Source organism: Oenanthe melanoleuca, chromosome 2, assembly GCF_029582105.1.
Source record: "Oenanthe melanoleuca isolate GR-GAL-2019-014 chromosome 2, OMel1.0, whole genome shotgun sequence".
Taxonomy (NCBI): domain Eukaryota; kingdom Metazoa; phylum Chordata; class Aves; order Passeriformes; family Muscicapidae; genus Oenanthe; species Oenanthe melanoleuca.
The window spans coordinates 114,472,780-114,493,231 of record NC_079335.1 but is presented as its reverse complement, the minus strand read 5'-3'; the positions used below and the strand labels follow the sequence as shown (position 1 = coordinate 114,493,231).

The 20,452-nt window shown below is 35.3% G+C and overlaps 2 protein-coding genes across 3 annotated transcripts in view; one reads left to right on the top strand and one right to left on the bottom strand.

Annotated features, from left to right (window-relative positions):
• The window catches only part of ANKRD28 (ankyrin repeat domain 28), a 117,052-nt gene that overhangs the window by 21,806 nt on the left and 74,794 nt on the right, over window positions 1-20,452 (bottom strand). For both annotated transcript variants that reach the window (XM_056483394.1, XM_056483393.1), the window contains exons 4-13: window positions 19,077-19,147; window positions 16,036-16,236; window positions 15,294-15,381; window positions 12,046-12,188; window positions 10,767-10,979; window positions 4,825-4,903; window positions 4,292-4,406; window positions 3,801-3,883; window positions 1,387-1,450; window positions 5-73 (exon numbers count right to left, since the gene is read on the bottom strand). In XM_056483394.1, the coding sequence (XP_056339369.1) occupies window positions 5-73; window positions 1,387-1,450; window positions 3,801-3,883; window positions 4,292-4,406; window positions 4,825-4,903; window positions 10,767-10,979; window positions 12,046-12,188; window positions 15,294-15,381; window positions 16,036-16,236; window positions 19,077-19,147 (1,126 nt within the window). The remainder of the gene's footprint in view (window positions 1-4; window positions 74-1,386; window positions 1,451-3,800; window positions 3,884-4,291; window positions 4,407-4,824; window positions 4,904-10,766; window positions 10,980-12,045; window positions 12,189-15,293; window positions 15,382-16,035; window positions 16,237-19,076; window positions 19,148-20,452) is intronic.
• Window positions 1-20,452, top strand: part of BTD (biotinidase) — a 112,771-nt gene that overhangs the window by 39,412 nt on the left and 52,907 nt on the right. The gene's annotated exons all lie outside the window — the stretch shown is intronic.

The window sequence follows — 20,452 nt, the reverse complement described above, 5'->3', positions numbered from 1 at the left end:
TTACCTTCCAAATCTGTCCTTTTTGTTGAAGTCTGCACCAGTATTTAGCAGAAGATTTAGGCACTCCAAATTCCTATTAAATTAATACACTATTACTTGTGATTGCAAAAGTTATTTCCTAATATTGGCCTCTACAAATATCAGAACTGCTACACAGGTACATCTCATATGTTAGTTTTAATGGAACTGAACTATAATGTGGAATTTTTGGTATATACATTTCTGTATGTAAAATAGATTCCATAATTTCTGGACCAAACCAATAAAGAATATAAATTATTTCAAGATCAGATATTTAAATTTAATTGATACCAAATGGCATGCATAAAGCACATAAACATGAACCTAATTCAATTAAAAATTCAATCTTATAAACAAACAAACAATAACATCTGCATGTCACATGCTTTTGCTACCAGGATTCCAGCACAGAGGCAAGATTTTACTGCATATTTTTAAGACCAAATGTAAGTTAAAAATATATATTTTACTTTTTAGTGTAATCAATTTTCAATAAAATATGATCATCATAATAGATGTACTGTATTGTTCATTGTTTAAACACTATTTTTGGTAACTTTCCTAAACTGGAGATGAGTGAGGGAATGTGTCACAAATTACTTGGCTTTTATATGAAAAGATAGCATTTTTTAACCTTTATCACTTGCAACAAGGATGTATCTAGCAAGTACTTTCGACTTAGAATGATTACTTAACAGTATTACTTAAAACAACATTCAAACAGAAAAATGAAAATATCAATATCATGGAGTTCTTGTGTCCCACAAAGTGTATCATGAAATTTATTACCCAATTCTTCCAGGCAATTTTGAGTAGCTGCTATAGAAAACCTACAATACAATAACAATAATCAATATGGATCACAACTCAAGTGATGAGCAAGTAGTTCTGACTACTTCATCCACCTATACTCTGGAATTTAATTATTGCTTTTAGTTTATTTAGACTGACCTTTTATTTATGGATTTGGTAAAAACAAATTTCCCAAAGTTGCTGTTATCTATCTCATGTCCCACAGTGATCTGAGGTGGGCATACCATCATGAATGCTGAAAATTCTTAAAATTTTATCCTCATCCATGGGAATTTAAAAACAAAAGGAATCAGTTCATCCCCAAACATAAAGCTAAGGTAAGACTGATGATACTTGGACACTGTACTCCAGCAACGACTTATTAAGCTGAACAGTTAATTAATTTATTGTTTGCAGATGGAATTCATCTTGAAATTATTTTCATGTTTACAGAAGTTCCAAGGGGAGAGAGCAGGAAAAATAGAGAGGAGATAATAGAAAAAAAAGAACAAGAATGATCAGCAATTGAAAAAGGAACACTGAATATGAAAGCATGAGTGTTTTTTTACACACCCTCCAGCTGCAGCTGCATGAAGACAAGTCCTGCCAAAGTCATCTGGTGTGTCAATGTCAAAACCTACAAAGCAAATATTTTGTAAAATCAGTATGTAGCATCACCTTTCACAAAACTGCTGTCATCTGCTGTTAAGAGAAATGCTTGCTAAGCAAACTTAACAGCTATTTGCAAAAGAGCACTCAAGCATTAAAAATTACTTAATTTGAAACATGCCCTTGCTATTTACAATGTTTTGAAAAACAGGCATTTAAATAAAACTGAAAGGGGTAAGGTAAAAGAAAAATAGCTGCACTGAGGCTGTGTTCTTATTCTATTTACCTGCTAATATTTCAGTGCCATTTACTACTGAATATAAGTTATATGAAAATTTAAGAATAGGCTAGAATTTCGTTGTGGAGAGATTATTAATTTTTGGGGATGTCAGGATTATAAAATATAGGAGCTACTTAAATTTTATCCCTGAGTTTAGTGACTTAGTCTCAAAGAAAGAAATTTATTGAGTTGGAGTGATGGCTGCAAATAGCAGTTAATTACAAAGGAGCTCTTTATAGAACACTGTAGTTTTCTCCTTCTGAAAAGGCTTAGCTGTGGAACTTCAAATCCAAGATCACAAGCTTTTACAGTGTAATTCCATATCTAACCATATATTTTGACAGAAAGATTACTATCTAAATCAGGTTTCAAAGCTACGTTTTTGGTTTGAGAAAATTACTATGCCCTCATAAGAGTTTTGCTCTTGTGTAATGTAACTTATTTACTAGATCTGCAGCTGAGGTACCTGGGAATGCTGGCTTTTCTTTTTTCCTTTTAAGAACTGTTCAACAACAATAGATAATGAGCAATACAAGACCTGTTATTCAAGAACACTATTATTTCAAGACTGTTTTCCTACTCAATATCCCCTAAAACAGGTTTTGTATTCACCACCATGCTCTTACCCCATTTCAATAGTGAATGCTCTATAGCAAATAATTTAGGAGAGTTTACTAGTTTGGTTTAAAGAATAGCCTTTGATGCCTTTCCACATCCCTAAGTTGTTTGTCTACCATCACTAACTACTTGAAAGTCATTCAGTACTGGAACAAGGCAGATTGGTGACATTTTGTTAAGATTTGCACATGAATATTAACAAATTTAAAAACCAGAGATCTTTAATTTACATGAAAGAGACATCTCCCAGTCCCAAAAGGACACATACTCTGCATGTACCAATCCCCACACCAAGAGCACATCCTAAAAGCTCTAAGCAGTATCTAGTCTTTCTAGCCTGAAGGCTGACTCTTCAAGTCCTTATCTGCTCCAGGCTAGATTTGCATCCAAGTTTCCTCAGTTTGTGTAAAAGCCACAGAAACCACTTGCAAGTCCTCCACATGATTTCCTTTGCCATACTGAACCTCCAGTAATAGCACAGCCAGCTCCACAGCATGTGCAGGAAGGAGAAAGAGCCACTATCCCTCATTTTGCACACATCTAATTTAAATATCACCAAGCACTGGACAGTTCTTTCCTGAAGTCAATCCTTGTTAGTTTGCCCATGGCAGGACAGTAAATAAAAAGCCTTACCAGTACGTAACTTTAGTTATAATCCTCCAGTTCTTCTCCCAGGCTTCCCTAACAAACAGCATAAAGCTGGAGAAACACCTTCTTACTCTTTTCCCTAACTCTCTCCTCCCCACTTATCTGTTTTCAAAAAACATTAAATGTCTCTTCAGATCAATACAGAACCATTTAGTTTATTCTTATTCCTCTTCTGTTCCAGAAGCTTCATTTGGATAAATTAACTTTCTCAGAATTGCAATGGTTCAAAGAGCTCATAATTCACGTACGATTCTGGCCAATAAGAGAAGTAATGACCTTCCAACATCCACATCTTCAGGGAAAAGTCAAACATCAAAAGGAAAGTGCAGTTTGCATTGCATTTGATGAACAACACAATACCAATGCAACAGTTTCTTAATATATCAGTCCACAGAGTCGTCAGAGCTATTAGGTGCCCAGTACAGGAATAGACAGGAAAAGACTGATCTGTTTTAAGCTAAAGACATCATGGATTAGAAACTGGATGCTCCATGAAGCAATAAAAAAGATTATCAGTCTTTCTCCTAAGGTTTCATTATGGTCTAAACCAGTCATCCCACCTCTATGGCCAACTTGAAATGCACAAACACAATATTAAAGAAATGATAAATGTATCATTAAAATTTGGATGAATTTTTTAAACTTATGTCTGCGAAAGTTCACATTCACTTTAACTATGGACTGTCCATTAAAAAACAAGCATTGGCCCCAAGGTACTAGTAAACTAGAAGGATTTTTATGTATCACTAAGATAAGATTTAATTAAAAGCTATTCTGTGAAATAAAAAATGAAGTAAAAAGTACCTTGTAAGAATTTAAGAGAGTATCCTACCTGATGAGAGGAGCTTTCTGCAGCAGTCTGAAAATCCACTTAATGCTGCCAAATGGAGAGGAAACATCCCATGTATACCCCGCCTAAGATACACCATAATCAGGTATCACAGTTTCATTACAATTAAAATAAAACAAACATGATTGTGTGCCAAAGTGCACATGCATGGCTTCAGCAAATCACCTAATTAGAATACTGAGCTAACTTCACATCTTAAACACTTCCTTCCAAGCTATCAGCATGCATTATCAGTGCAACAGCCTATTAAAACTTTCAGAGCTTTTACTTCAAATACATTACAGAAAACTCCATTTCTCTTTGTTTTGGTACAAATTGTGATATACTGACTAGCTACTTACAAGTACAATACAAGATAATAAAGTATTTCCTATTGCAAGTTGATGATAGTAAAAATTGTACGAGTTCTGTTAACCTAATAAATACACTTCTAAACTATGTCAGCTTTCATTCACGTCAGTAAAGTTACCTACTTTGCAGTGTCAGCACCACTCGTAATCAGAGTGTTGATTAATAGCTCATGGCCATATCTAGCTGCTATGTGCAAAGGGGTATTTCCATTCTTATCTTCACAGTCTATTTCAGCTCCTATAATAAAGAGGATTACTTAGTAAGGGTATATGTAGGCACACAAATACTTTATTAGAAAAATAGCACTGATGGTCATTCAAGCAATGTTATTGTCAGTGATTGACTAGTTTGGATTTAAAACCTATATATATTTCAGTAGTTGGGAAAAACATTTTATTATGTAACAAACACTCTACAACTTGGGTTATGGAAAACAAATATATATATATATTTTCCTGCATTCTGAAAAATAAATGATTCACCAGTGTAACTTATCAAACTTTATAAACAGATATGCCAGACTCCACCATTATTACTGGACACTGGATGGACATGTACCCAGTATGTCTGACTCAGCATGTTATTACCAATACAAGAGGATGAAAACAACCAAACTGGAAAGCTGATGAAAAAAATACTCCCTCTCCCTTATTACCATTTTGAATGATGGTTTGGGATCTTGAAAATCTACCATGGATTGCTGTCATGTGCAAAGGTGTTTTCCCATCTTTACTCTGGAAAAGAAAAAAATAAATCCCATGTTTACTAATGGCCAGTAACAGCAATTAATCAGAACTGACAAAAAAAAACCCCCAAAAACCAAAAAGGACATTTCTTCTTTTCTGTCTATATTCCATCCTTTAAATCATTTCTATGTCCTTTTGCCAGACAGATTCTGGCAATGACAAGTCAGCATGACATGGCAAGCTTTTCACAAGAGCTTCCCTTAGTCACTCTTCCAGCTGCAAGTGACAACTCAGGGATACCCACTCACTCACACTTATGTCCTTAAGATAAAAACTCTCAAGAGGATGATGACAGCACACAATTTCAGAAACAAGCCTAGGTTAAACTCCTTCCCTTCCCAAGGCTGAAACAAAACAATGATTTACATTTTTTTTCTTGAAAGAAAGTAGCTGTATTTACTAGAAAGGTTTACACATTGTAATAGAAGACAACACATTACAAAGCTTATGCGTTTCCTGGGAATTTTTGTAAAGTGATGGTTGTAAGCAATTTATCATAAACCACAAGTAATCCTAGGATAGAACTATTAAACCCTACTAGGTACTATACATTACTCTATATTTGAAATGCACATCTTAAATGTGCACTTAGTCATTCACCCAGTAAAGACACTCTCGAAGCAGGCCAACAGTAACGCATAAGGAAGCTCCAGTTTTTAACAGCTCAGTCTCAATGCACTTACAAACCTACTTTTTCTGTTGCTATTACTTTGGAACAATTTTCCACTTGTACTTATTAGAGGTAATGGGAAAGTTTTATTGAAGAAAAATGTTCTTACACATGCACTCAAAAAATTGCAAACAAAACACAGAAAATCAAAGGATCTTTTGATAAATGCACATGCATCCCACATGTATGTTCTCAACAATGGCTTTGAAGAGTATGAGATGTTCACAAAATACAAAGTTAAATTAGACAAAGATTGCAGAGGAATATATGATATGAACATATGTACTGAAACATCACAAACTGCTGGTGACATGCAAAAGTGTCTTCCCATCTTTACTCTCCCTTTGGCTCCAAATAGACATGGTTCTATGGACATGATACTGAAAGTCTGCTGGAGACCCTTTGAGGGATGTATATGGAATTTTTCATTGTGTCACTGCCCTGAGCAGCATAACAACGCAATTATGTGAAATAGTGTCTTCTCAGACCTAGACTGAAAGAAATAAAATACTTGATAAGGAAAGCCAAGTTATCTCCAGATCTTCCAGATTTCTTTGACCATAAATAATCAAAAAGACAACATCCACATATCCATAGCAGATGTAAAAAACCAAGAAAATTGGGTTGGAATCCTCTTGACGAATTAGACAATCAATTTTAACTGTCATTGGAGTTCTTAAGAAAAAGCAAAATAAGCACACCATAAGTGACAACTTCCACAGGCAGCCTCTATGCTCCAGTTCTCTTTCATCTTTCTCCCTACAGTTTAGTTCTCACCTCTTTATCCAATCATTAACAGCCTCTGTCCAATTGCTTTCAAACAACTGTTAGACATCTGGTGACTTTTTCCCCCTCACTTTTATCCTTTTTTAACCTGAAGAATCTATAGAATCTATTAATTTAAAGAAAAAATAACATGTAAAATAGGCTTACTGAAGTAACAGAGGGAAGAATTTCAGGGCTCAGATAAAAGTAGACTACAGTCTTGCTGGTTTAGACAAGATAAATCAAAGGAAGGCTAATGAAGAGGAAAAAATTGAGCTGAAAAACAATAGATCTAATAATACACTTTACAAAAACAGAGGAATAACCTAAGGTGACAAAATTAGAAACAAAAGAAGACTGTAGTTAACTGAGAACCCTGAGAAAAATTCAGTAAGATCTTGTAAAAAATAGCAAAATAATCTACAGAATAGTTTTCCACTTACAACTGAAAAAGCATAGTACAATCAGTAAGAGATGTTTAGATTTACTTTGTTCAAATTTACTTAAAAATGCACTTAACATAGATTTCTAAGAAAATTGATTTTATGGGAGTGCCTCTCTCATGTCTTAACAGTCTCAGGCTCCTTTCCAGCCCAGGAATAACACAACATGCAATTGTCTATCAACATATAAACATAGAATAGGTAAAACATTAAATGAAGACAATTCCTACCTTGAAGCTGAACTGCATTCAGAATTCCCTTCTAAGACACTATCACTAAAAAAGGATATATAGGACTAGAACCAGTAGCAGTGAAATATGAAGGCCCTATTAGCAAATCACAGTATTTCTTGAGATGCCAGGAGACTGGACTACAGAAGCAGGGAGATATCTTCTAAACTTTGCTTCCATTTCCCTTTCTTTATGTCTTTAAGGTCTTCTCTCTAAATATCAAGCTAACTACAGCTGTGTGATTTAATGAGACCAGGCAGAATCACAGCACATGACAAGACAGATATGGGCTAATGATAACTTTTGTTGTCTTCACTGAAACTCAGCTAAATGTGGTAACAGGAAAGAAATCACCCAAATCTTCCCTATCATTAGAGTAAATACATCCACAAAATACAAAGATCATAGCAAATTTGCTATGAACAGTAATTGCTATATAATATACAGCACAAGGTGTCTTATTGAGTGATTACTCACATATTAACTGTAGTCAGACTACTGAGCTTCACTGAGGGAGAGGAAATGTGGGTCTATCACGTCACAGCATTCCTCTGAATGAAATCTCCCCCCTAGCGAAAATTCTCATGTTCTTGTACCATCAATGGAAGTAAAAAACTTTTTCTATTTAGGTCACTGAATTTTCAAGCAGCAATGGGGTCCATAAAACAATTAATACTGTCCCATTACATGCTCATTTCAATGTGTTCTTCCATGCATGGAAATCCTGAATATTGAGGAGGGAGTGCTGCAGTAATGAGCAATACTTAATAAGATTCACTGTTCTACAGTGGATACTGACAAGGCTATGAAAACAAATAGGAAGTTATGTCCAGAGGTGATAAAAAGCATATAACATATTTCTACTGTTCTATTATCTTCTGCTACATAATCCCTTCTTGAGATGAGGCCAGCACTCACAGATGCATAAGAACTTCCCCTCTATCTGCCATCAAGAATAAGAGTGCTTCCCCCTTGCTCTCCCCACTAAGTCATCCACAGCAGGAAGCGAGTTAATAGGACTGTCAAGTCTGCATCTAGATTACCATCCATATACACTCTCTTACCTCTAACATCACAGGAACAGTTGCACATGGCAGGATGATTGAATCAGCCTACACAAGCAATATAATTATGATGAAAGATAGATCTTGTAGCCATTTAAAAAAATACTTTGAACTCCAGCCTCACTATTTGGAAAATGAACAGGCTTGGTTTCAATAAATATTTAGTAAGAACACCCTAATCTCATCTCATTTTAAATCCACAATTCATTCTTTGTTACACAACATATTCTGGGGTTTTTTTAGGGATCACTCTCATGATTAAATCCAAGATTTATCTTTATAGGCCTTTCCAGGGAAGTAGAAGTTGACTTAGAAATTATTTTCTTTTGTCTCAGTTCTTGCAGTTTTCCACAGTGCAAGTGCTAAGTTTTCATACCCAAAGTAAGGCTGTTCACGCCTTCAGGTACAAATTCAGTCATACTGGTATAAATCCACAGAAATGCTACTAACAGAATTACAATAGAAACACCTGGATGAGGAAACCAGGGATAAATGATTTTCAAGCTATAATTGCTTAAAATCCCTACGCAGCCCTACCTGCTTAATTTTGCCCTTAAGAATTTTGATACATACAGAATCAACACATTTTATTTACAACCAGCCCATTGCTAAAGCTAATGCTGTTTCTGAAATGGAGCCCTTCCCACTTCTTTATTCTACATCAGAAATATGCACAAAATCACAAAACCTTGCAGCCCTGCATTTAGAAGAACAGTAATTCTTGTTGTGTTAATATTTGTCACAGCATCACAGAAGAGTTTGGGTTCAAAGGGACCTTAAAGATCACCTAGTTCCAACCCTTCTAGCATGAGTAGATTCCACTTGACTAAGTAGCTCAAAGCCCCATCCAACCTGGCATTGAACACTTTCAGGGATGGGCCACCCACAGCTTCTCTGGATAACCTGTTCCAGTGCCTCACCACCCTTACAGTAAAGAATTTCTTACTAATACCTAATCTAACCCTACCCTCAAAGTCTGAAGCCTTTTCCTCCATATCCTATCACTCCATGCCCTTGCACTAAGTCCCTCTCCAGCTCTTCTGTAGGCCCCCTTCAGGTACTGGAAGGTGCTATAAGCTCTCCTTCATTCTTATTTGTGTGAGTAATATACAAATATAATCATTAGTGTATTTAACATTGTGGGATTATTTACATGGCAGACCACACTCTACTGAAAAATTATGTTTCAAAAATGTAGGACAAAAGTCAGCCAGCCCTGCAACACTGAACACTCAGTCATATGCACCCTGGGACATTATGCAGAGCAGAAAGCTGGCAACAAAAATAAATGGACTGTGACCTGGATATTTTAGGACAAGTTGGCAATAAACGCTGTAACACAGCTCCTTACTTCTGCAGGGCACTTTGGTGATGATTTTTTCCACAACTGAGTTATGTACATTTTCATTAAACGAGCTGCACATCTAAATATATGTAACAGTGAGTAGGAACATACGTTTAGCATTTTTCCACATCAAAGAGCTTATTTTTAAACTACTCCCAAATTTTCAGTTGGCTATGAGCTTTGTACTAACCATAGATATAAAATTGTATTTTGGAATTAGTTAGCTGACAATCAGCTTGAATCACTGTAAAAAAATCACTGCCTTACGTGAAGTGAACCACAAATCCCAAGGTTTTTAACAGAAATGTCAGCTACTTTAACATTCACCTCCTGCACAGATTGTGCTGAAATTCAAGCATGAACCCATTAAGCAGATTTCTTTTTCATTTATTTTTTCAAGAAATTAAGCAACAGGTAATTCTCTTCATACTACAGTTCAGGCAACCAGATATTTTGTCATAAGGAACCTTGGACTCTTCATTCCATACAACCATTTCCCACTACCCTCAGCTAAAACCTGGCAAGACACCAGACACTGCCTCTAAATATTTCTGAACACAGTTAAGTTTTCATTACTAGAGTAAAAACCAACATAATACAAACCAGAAAGAAACTAGAAGGTATAGGTTATAGTTTCCTTTGAAGCTTGCTTGTTTTAACTTCTACCTTCAATAAGGCTGGATTCTAAGGAATATTCTGTAGTCCAAGACTTATGATGAAATAGAGATATAAAATGTATATTGACTCTACTCACACAATTTTGCAGGAGTAATTAATACACCAGCTGTTTAAGACTCTCCATTGGCCTGATCTATCTAAATTTGTATTTTTAACACACTCTTCCCAAATCTTCCTGACTGATTAGATCCTAAGATCACACATTATCACCTCTTCAACTGCTCCAGCAATTATCCAGGTCATATATATTTCCCTGAAATATCCTTGATTTTCCTCATATTACTTATTTGTAAGAAAAACATGTACTTTTGCATTTTTTTTTCAAATTATTTGCTCTTACTTATATGGCTAGACTATGGAAAACAAAGCATACAGAATTCTGACATTTAAATGTAATTGAGATTGACCAGACAATACTGTCATTTTTCTTCATCCTTTTGGGCTATGTAATATATCCCATTGAGATTTCCAGATTCAGATCAAGTTTCTTGAGGTGACATACTGGCTCACTTTTACTGTAGCACTTTCCAAACAAATACCCCATCTATCAGTGGGAACCTCTCCATGTTATCAAAACAAGTATTTTTGAAAACACTACCTCTGATAAAGATGCACAGCATTTTCAAGGGTGAATGGATGGCTTTGGATACACTTACCTTTATATTTACATCTGCTCCATTGCAGACCAAGAGCTCTAAACACAATGCTCCATGTGTCGATGCAGCAGCAAAGTGCAAAGGTGTAAACCCCTTCTCATTCACTTGATTGACATTAGCACCACAGTCTATGAGTTCATTCACTACAACATCTTGCCCATTGTAACAAGCTACATGGAGAGGAGTATTTCCATAGGCATTTGGCTCATTCATCTAGAAGAGAAAAAAACTCCAAGATTATTTAGTAGGCAAAAAGCTGTACTTAATGTAGCATTTAATTCTAACAAAATAAAAATTTCATGTCATGAGATTATATTTTGGAACTCTTCAAAAGCAGAAATTAAAAGTAAGTTTTGGATATAGCATTTTGATTGAGATCTATGTCCTGGGGAAGAGTATGATTGCTTTACAAGCAAGTCAACCTCCTCCAATTGTCTCCCCAGCAGTTTCCTGTATGCAACTTAAAGAGAACCCACACATGTCAAAAATATCAACTGTGGCAATTTGCACAGATGCTACACACAAAGCATAGCACAGATCTCTATAAAACAGCATTGCAAGTTTTCATTAAAAACAGAGGTCAAAAAGTCTTTGTGTGTGTGTGTGCACATACAGAAACAGGATTTCTTGTACACAACATGACACTGAATTCTGATCTACTTCTCAATATAGAGCTTGAATTGCAATCTCCAGCCTTGCAAGACTGAGATTGTGATTCACAATGTAGATACCTTACACAGTTTCACAGTTTACTGTTAACACATTTTCTACAGGCAGATACTGTAGAACCTTTTAATTTATTTTGCATTTCAGTATTAATATGGCCTCACTGCACTATTGAAGTTTGTCACAATTTTTACTATTATCTAAAATTTATGTCATGTAGGAATTCAGTTCCATGTATATTTTACCAAGTGAGGCAAAAGCATTTAATTTCCTGCACTTCAAAAATTATTGTGTGGCAAAGCTAGGATCGGAATTCCCATTTCCTGACTTCCAGTCCAATGAATTAAAAGCAAGAAATATCAAATAAACAAAAAGACTTACTAAATACACATTTCTTTTCAAATTATTGTGCAAAATCTGCAATGCTTTTAAGGTTTTCTTTTAATGCAGAAATGTGGATTTAGAAAAGACAAAGTAGCATTTCCAGAGATCTCACTTTACATACTTTCACTATATCCTAACCTGTTCCTAAATAAACAGTGGGCTACAGTACTAACAAGAGCATTTTAAACAATCAAAAAAATATTTCCTATTTAATTGTACTTTTCCTTACATCAACTCCAAGATCCAGAAGATATTTGACTACACTAATCATCCCACTAGATGCTGCAGCATGTAAGGGTGTATATGATTTCTTGTCTTTGCATGTCACTTCAGCTGTATGGGTCACGAGTAATTTCACAACTTCAATATGACCTAAAATAATAAAGAAAAATAAAATGAAGCTTCATATTTTATTAATCAGTACAGGCTTTCAAACTTAATTCTACAATTGTTGTAACATGATCAAGACATTATTCCTTTGTACCTAACAAGGAAAACAAAGAATTGTTCTTGTTTCTCTAATCTTATTATGAACTATAAAAGCAACATAAAATAATCATCTCCAAAAACCCCACCCAACAATCATAACATTTACACTGTAAAAATAAATTTGTTTACTCAATACACAATCCTGCTTAAAAAGAAAGGGTTTTTTTGAAGACTTGAGAACTAGAAGCAAGTAACTTCGTGATTATTAAATATTTACCACAAATTTGTGTTAACAACTTGAGAGACAATGAGACTATCAATCTTCCACCGTCACCCAATTCCATTAATACTTTTAAATCCCAGGCAGAAACGTTGAAAAATTGATGCACACATGAAAAGAATATTCTACTTTTACACAAAAATATATCCCCCCAATGCAACTCCCTTTACCCACAAAGCATTTAAAATGTTAAGCCATATCATACAGGATTTAGTAAAACTGCATTTTCAAGACTGACTCAGATGGTCTTTGAGGAACTGCAGTAATTTAAAAGCATCAACTGCTCTCCTAAGACAATGGAAGGAGAGTTGGGATAATGAGGAAGGCAGGACATGGGGGAAGGTCCAGGTGGAAAAGAGAAGAGAGGGCAGGGAGCCCACCCTGAAGTGGTGGGCAGTACTCTCACTGCCAGCTTTAGGCCAGGGACCCCAACACCAACATCCACCCCTGCTGCTAAGGGCAATAAGTTTCCCCTTCCATGCTCCTCCTCTGCTTGTAGTCACTTGTGACACTGTCTGCTAAGAAGCCATGAAAGTGGGGTAACCAAATATCTGTTATTCTTGCTCTGTTGTTAATTTAACTGCCAAACAACTCATCACTGAAAGCATGTGGATAGTCATGACAAAGACTGCAGAATAAAGAAATACATGACTTTAACAGACCACAATATACTCTTTACTGCTATACTACTTATACTGCTTTACCTTTTTAAATGACCCATACAGACACATGTGAGACTCTTTATTTTACCTTTCAAGTGACACCCTTTCCTTAGTTAAAAGAAGTGGTGAGGGGCACACTGAATACTTAAGTTTATACTTATCCAGTCAGACATCTAAGTAAAAAATATCAAATCCAGCTTTCAGTTTAGGTGCTTCACAAAGAGTGTGTTTTTTAAGCAGTTAAGAGAACTTGCAAAAGTTTGAATAGGAAGTACCTACCCAAAGGAGTACAGACAAAGCTATTTTTATAAACATTCAGACACTGTGATACTTATTTTATGCTGTGTGCCCAACAGCACACAAAACACCATTTCATCTAGCTATACCAACCAAAACCCTAAGTCTTTACCAGTGTGATGTGAAGTGCTGCAATAATATTTCACTTCTTAATTGCCTCATATATAGTATAGCAGGAATATAGTAAGAATGAAGGAAAAGGGAAATGCAAACACAATACTCATCTATTGACCCAAATGCAATGGGGATAAGAATTAAAATAAGCCCTACAAGAGAGACAGAAGTACAGAAGATATAGAAAGTAGTGAAAGGAGTAGAGACAGTGAACAGAGCAGTGGCGGAAAAAACTTCAAAGAGAAGATAAAAAGCCAAAAAAAAACCCCTGACCTGCATTGAAAAGGCAAACAGCAATCAGTGGAAGATTCTCAAACAGAAGAGCAAGGTACTCGATGTGAGAAGTGCTGCAGAGACATCCCTGTGCACCAGTGAGGGCAACACCAGCACACAGGATTGAAAACCCATTTCAGCTGCAGCTTTGCAGCTGGACAGCAATGGAGCCGGGGGAAAAGCAGGAAGGAAGCAAAACAATGGATATAACCCTAGAAAGTTATTTATAGTAGAGTGACGAAAAGCATGACTTCTTTATTTTATGGTCAGTTTTACACAGTGGAAAAGTTTTTAAGGTTTTCTCCAAACAATTGGAGCAATGTACAATGGCTCTAAATTGTGAGAGAGAACGCCATAATTATTTTTACTTTAATTGAAGACTTTCAAAAGCTTTTTCTTCACTATTGTCTACAAGGAAATTTAGGTAGATTGACATCAGTTAAATTACTTTTTTTTCTGCCCAAACACTGTTCATTGAGACAGTTCCCTGTAAAAAGCCTACAAAATAGCACTGATTAAAATTGCAATAAATGCAGCTTATCTGCAAAACAAAAGAATTCTCTCATGTAGGCAAGCACAAGACAGAAGGTGTCTTTGGCCTCTCATTGACACTTGTCAGTTCTCTGAAATTTCATGTACAAGTTTCATTCAACAAAATTTTGCAAATAACCGCATTCAATAAGGTGGCTGGACAGACTGTCACAGACATTGCTTTGCAGATATAAGCACATTAAAAACACTAATGCAAAATATTGACAGAACATTAGATCAATAATGAAGATTTTTCTTAACTTCCAGGGTTTTTAAGTACTGATATAAGTGCAATCTCACCCAGCTTCAAATATTAAATTAAGAGTATTACTGCTGTGATGATCACTTTGTAATTGAATGGCACATTCCATTCTTTTCAAGTCTGATAAAAGGCAAGGAAGAACACTACTGTTTCAGTATTGCCAGGGCACTGATCAAGACCATGAGGACAATAATTATCCACTCCTGGCATAAGAATGGTGAGGCAAGAATTTTTAGTTTCAGAGATGAAATATTCTTTGAAAATACAATCCCCAAGGATGATGTTATGATCCTCTGTTTCAGGTGCCCCTTTTATTAACTGCTTACTTTTTATTTAGCATTTCTGCAAAATTTTTCACCTGTAACTAGACTGGCTGACTGAAGAACACAGCTCCTCCTTTTTAAAGAACAAAACTACTTACCTTACTTTTCTTTTTCCAACAATTTGACTTTCCTCACCACAAATACACATTTACAAGGCAATTTGAGCTATACTATTAATGTTTTTTGGCAGACACAGATGACCTCAAGCTTACAATGAAAATACTTTTTCCTAGAAATATGTCAAACCACTAAACATGAGACATTTTTTTATTACTACAGTATTAACCAACTGAAATATGTACATACCCATATATGCTGCCCAATGTATAGCTCGTCTGTCTTTCTTGTCAAATGCATTAATATTGGCCCCTCTAGACAACAGTAAGCTGACCATCTGAGATAAAGAAAAACAACAGAAATCTTCTATTCATAATTGAAAAAACTTTGCTTCAACAGAGAAAGCCATGGAAGAAAATGAACACTTATGCCTTTTCAAAGGATTTAAATGTGTTGGGTTTTGAATATTCCATAAGTTTGAAAAAACTAGCTGTCACAATGAAGTGACTGTAAGGAACACAAAACTTGATGTCAACAAAAACACTTCTTAGTTAAATATTGCAAAGCCATGAAATCTCTTAAATCTTCAGGTTATTACTAAGGGACTAATGAGTCAGAGCTTATTGCATATATTTCTTCTAAATTTCATTGACAACATACTCCCTATGTTCACTATTTACTGAACAGAAAGATAACCTGGCTTTTCCATTTTGAATTTACTAATTTAACTCCACTTAATTTGACAAATTTGCTTCTGTCACAAGAAAAGTGAACACTTTTAGTGTATAAACTTTCAATTAAACGATGTAACATTTATTTTCCACAACTTTTCTGCGTAGAGTTGCATATGGAAAACAAATTCAAATACAAAATAGGGGTTGAGGATTTTTGAGGGAATGGAAGAGAAATGGTTTTAAACTCAAAAATGAAACATCAAAAACATCTGCAAGGGAGAGAATGACGAGTGGAAGACAAGAAAATTAACTTTTACCTCAACATGTCCACTGAAGGCTGCATGATGCAATGCAGTTCTGCCTGCTCGATCAGACACATTTACATTGCTTAGGAGAGGCACCAAAGCTTCAGCACACTTCACAGCTTTGTTTGCAGCTGCTATGTGGAGGGGTGTCTGCCAGTTTTTATCACGAGCATTGACATCTGCTGAATGCTTTAACAACACCTGAACAGCATCCTGGAAGAGTTAACAAAAAAACCAAGCCTCTTAGTAAAGATCAGAAATGACAGCTTTGGATTTAAGGACAGCAGAGTGCAAAAAAACTCTTTACAATTTATTCATTTGCAAACATAATCATTGGGACACTTTAGGATTTGTACTTTGTTGTAAATCCAAACTTGTGGATTTTCTCAAGGAATTGAATAATTTAACCAAATCCACCATTTCCAGGTCTTTTATCCAGTTCCTTAAGCCACAAGGAAAATTATTTTGTCATTCCAACTGATTTCCAAAGTTTAATAACCTTCCTAGGATTTCTTCCATTAGTGGAATCCTCAGCCAAGGATTAGTGAAGTACTATGAACTGATAATGAATTTCCATCAATCTGCCGAGCAAAATTTTTCAACTGTCTAAGTCTACGAATGGCAAAGTTGAGATTATTAAATGTACATTTAGAGAATCACAAATGCACGGTCACAAAACAGTTTCAACATACACTATTGCAAAACTCCTGAAAACTGTTTTAAAAGATTGCACTGAATCCCACCTCTCAAAAGATTATTCATTTCCTTTTGTTAGAAGTACAAGCTGTGAAAATTTGACAAATAAGATTGTAATTCTTACAGCAAGATAAACAAATCCCATTAAAATATGCGCACACAATGGAATGCATAAAAAAATAAACGTGTTGGCAGTATCAACACGATGATGAATATTGCATTTTGCATCAGCTGTGTGACCTTCCCACGATTCACTAATTGCTTTTGGTGACTGCCAACTCAGTCACTGAGCACACAAATAATTGATTACCACTTTGAACTTCAAACATGTTACCACAAATTGTTACTAGAGATTCTGAATTACACTGTGGTACGATAGCAAGGTCTATGGGCAGAATGCTAAGTCACTATTGATCCTATTTATATTAGAATAAATCATATTTAAAATGCTGAAATTTTTCACACTGTCAATAAAAAAAGAAGATAGGAACAAACACAAAAGTGAAAATACTGCATTGCAGGCTTGTAATTTAATGAGAAAATTGAGTAGGTCTTCTCTGAGAAACTGAAGCAGATGTAGTACTTTAAAAAGCTAATTATCTAATTGTCTTTTTTAACCAAAATATAAGAAATACCATATCAGAACAAGGAAATTTCAGAATAGCTGTTACCCCTTTTGCAGAAAGAAGCATCACAATATTAGTATAAAAATAATGAATCTCATTTTTATGTGCATTTGCATTAATGAATTTCATGACTGAATCTACTTGGGGTTTCTTTTTTTTTATTATTTTTTTTTTTTATTTGCAACATACAGCAGGCACACACAAATAAAAATGTTCTGCCTTGACATGAAACTGCCTGAACTTATGCAGCTGACAGCTAAATCCATAATTCCAGCTATTTTTTAGGTTTCAATGTCCTTGTTTAATGGCAGCTTTCCTTACTTCAAGAGTCCAGATGTTTTACTGAAATCATTATCCAGTATTTCATTAGAGCTTTTCATCCAATACCCTAAACCCATACAGGTCTGTCAGCTAGCAAACAGTGCCTGTATCAGCCCTGTATTTGGGCTCCCATGACTCAGTGTGTTTATAAATAGAGAATTCTGACAAGTGTCTATCAAGCATCTGATTGGTTTACTTGTCTTGTTTGCTTCTGATTAATATTTTGTTTAAAACCTCCCATATTTAAAAAAAAAAAACTATGACCATGGTTGCATTTCTTGAAGTTATCATTTAAACCCAGTGTGTTTGCAGCACTCCTCTGCAAGCATTACTGATATGTTGAGAGCTTTTATTGTTTCTCAGCTCTGAAGAATGCAGCATTTGGTGCTTTGGTCAGCTCCCAAAGGGGCAGCCTAAAAATATCTCAAGAACAAATAGCATTTGGGAATAAGGCGCCCTTGAAGATTCATTTTCAAACACTGTTTTTTTGAATAACATGATCTCAACATAACTTTGCTATTAATGCTAGTGACAAAATACTGCAATTTATCCAGGGAATTCAAAAGAAAAAACTGAAACAAGGCTTGTTTAGATAGCTCGTGGATCAAACACTTGAAGTTCAATGCTTGTCAAAACTAAAATATTCAATTCTATCTTCCCAAACAAAAATTTACTAATAAAAACCTTTATTTGAAACTTACTGAAATGAGCATCAATTTGATGCAGGATCTCAAAGGAGATAGTTTTGCATAAACTCTTCCACATAACAAGCTCAGCATTTCTCTGTTTGTTTTGATCTTTCACAGGCATTTAAATTTTTTATTAGGACAAACACCACAGAGAAAAAATAACCAAGTAATTTCTTGCATTATCATACTCTCACAACTGTATAACTGGCAGACTTCAAGAAACAGTCTACATTCCACTTAAAAATTTTAAAGTGATATTCAATACTAATAGTTAATGACTTAAAAAAAAAAGACACTGGCAGGCCTTTAATAAAACCATTTATTTCTTCAATGCCTGAACACATAAGCATGTAAAAAAATGAAGTAATGCAAAGACTGTGCTGTAAAAAATCTTAATTCATCTGTACTTGCCTCATGCTGAACCATTCTGGTTACCTTAGGAGAAGTAAAATGGACTTGAAAACACTGCATGCAGAGTCCTCTGCTAGGGAAGTCAGACAGCAAAGCTGAGAACTCTAAGTTTTAGTTTTCCTCCTTCCCTACTGCTTAAGCAATAGATGCACATATATACATACCCTCAAAAGGCCAGAAAAAACCATTGCAAAAATGTTCTGCAATTCCAAACGTTCAGAGTAGCTTCACTTTTTAAAAAATGAACAACAGCCAGAAGATAATTTGAGATGTCTTATTTTAACATGAAATAGTCAAATGAGCAACATACCTCACTACAAGATGCTACAGCTCTGTGTAAAGGAGTCAACCATTTGCTGTCTTTGGCATTAACTCTAGCTCCTGTAACACAAAAAAAAAAAAAAAAAAAAAAAGCAACAGAAATTAAAAAGATATTTACAGAATGACTGAAATATTTACAAGAACAGAGACAGAACTATTTATTTATTCCAGTAAAATAAATTTACTTATTCTTGGTACTTCTTCACATTTTTCATGCAAAAAATGAAAACAAATCTTTTCTCCAGCTGAAGTCAACCCTTTGAGGAAATTCTTTTAACACTGTACCAACAAGATCCTTCCACACCAAAATATACTCATATTTTTACACTAGGTCATCCTCTATAATCTTTTGCCCTTCCAAAGCCACATAAAAGGCTACTGTGTAGGAAAGATGAACTCCTTGCCTTCACACAGCAACAAAAATCTCAGTTTCTCATTATAGTTGAAATTCTCTATGAAAATACAGAAAGAGTTTCCTTGTGGTTGCCATGTCTGATGGACAGGTATATAGAATGAGGATGATTATTCTACTGGGACTTCCTTTGGGAACAAATCTTCACTACTCCACATCTAGCCCACCCCAGGACCCACTGGTCCTCCCTTCTGAGAGAGACTAACAGCCACACCTCTCTACTTCTGAAAGCACACTCAAGGAACAGCTGTCCCTGCCCCAGGAAATAAAGCTGCACAAACATCTCTAAGGGATTCAAGCCTGGGTTTGGATCTTCATGTCTTTCTTAATAATAAAAGTAAAGAAGAATTCGGGAAATTCTTTCCCCTGAAGGAAGCAGCTGAACTACAACTTAACTTCCAGTGAAAACCAACAAGAAAACCTAATGATTAAATTTAATAATTTCATCTCTTACTGTTACATACACATATAGAACCTTGTAGGATATTTATACCCTGATTGGAAACTTACCCAAAAACTTATCTTTATTTCGAAACTTCTGAGATTCTACAGAGATAGCTTAGACAAAGTCTTACATTTTTGAAAAAAAGATGTCAGAAATACTGTTGGAAAGAATCACACAGTAACATTAATGCTACATGACCAGAGCTGATTAACATCTCAAGCTAAAAATAATACTGGTATGTCAGAACCAACTGCAGTTTTCTCTGTGCAAAGAACAGAACAGGATGAAAGGCCAGTAAGACACAAGATGCCAAAAAAGTGGCTGGTCAAGTTAGGATATTCAACTGACAGACTGGGTAGTTCGATCCAAGATCTGCACCAGCCAAGAAGTCTCTCCCAGCCCACATGAACAAGAAAAACAGCAGTGTGTACAAAATCATGGCTGTATATACTAAGCAACCCAAATATCTGAAGTCTATTCTCTTGTTTCTAATCAATCCATGCCTTTC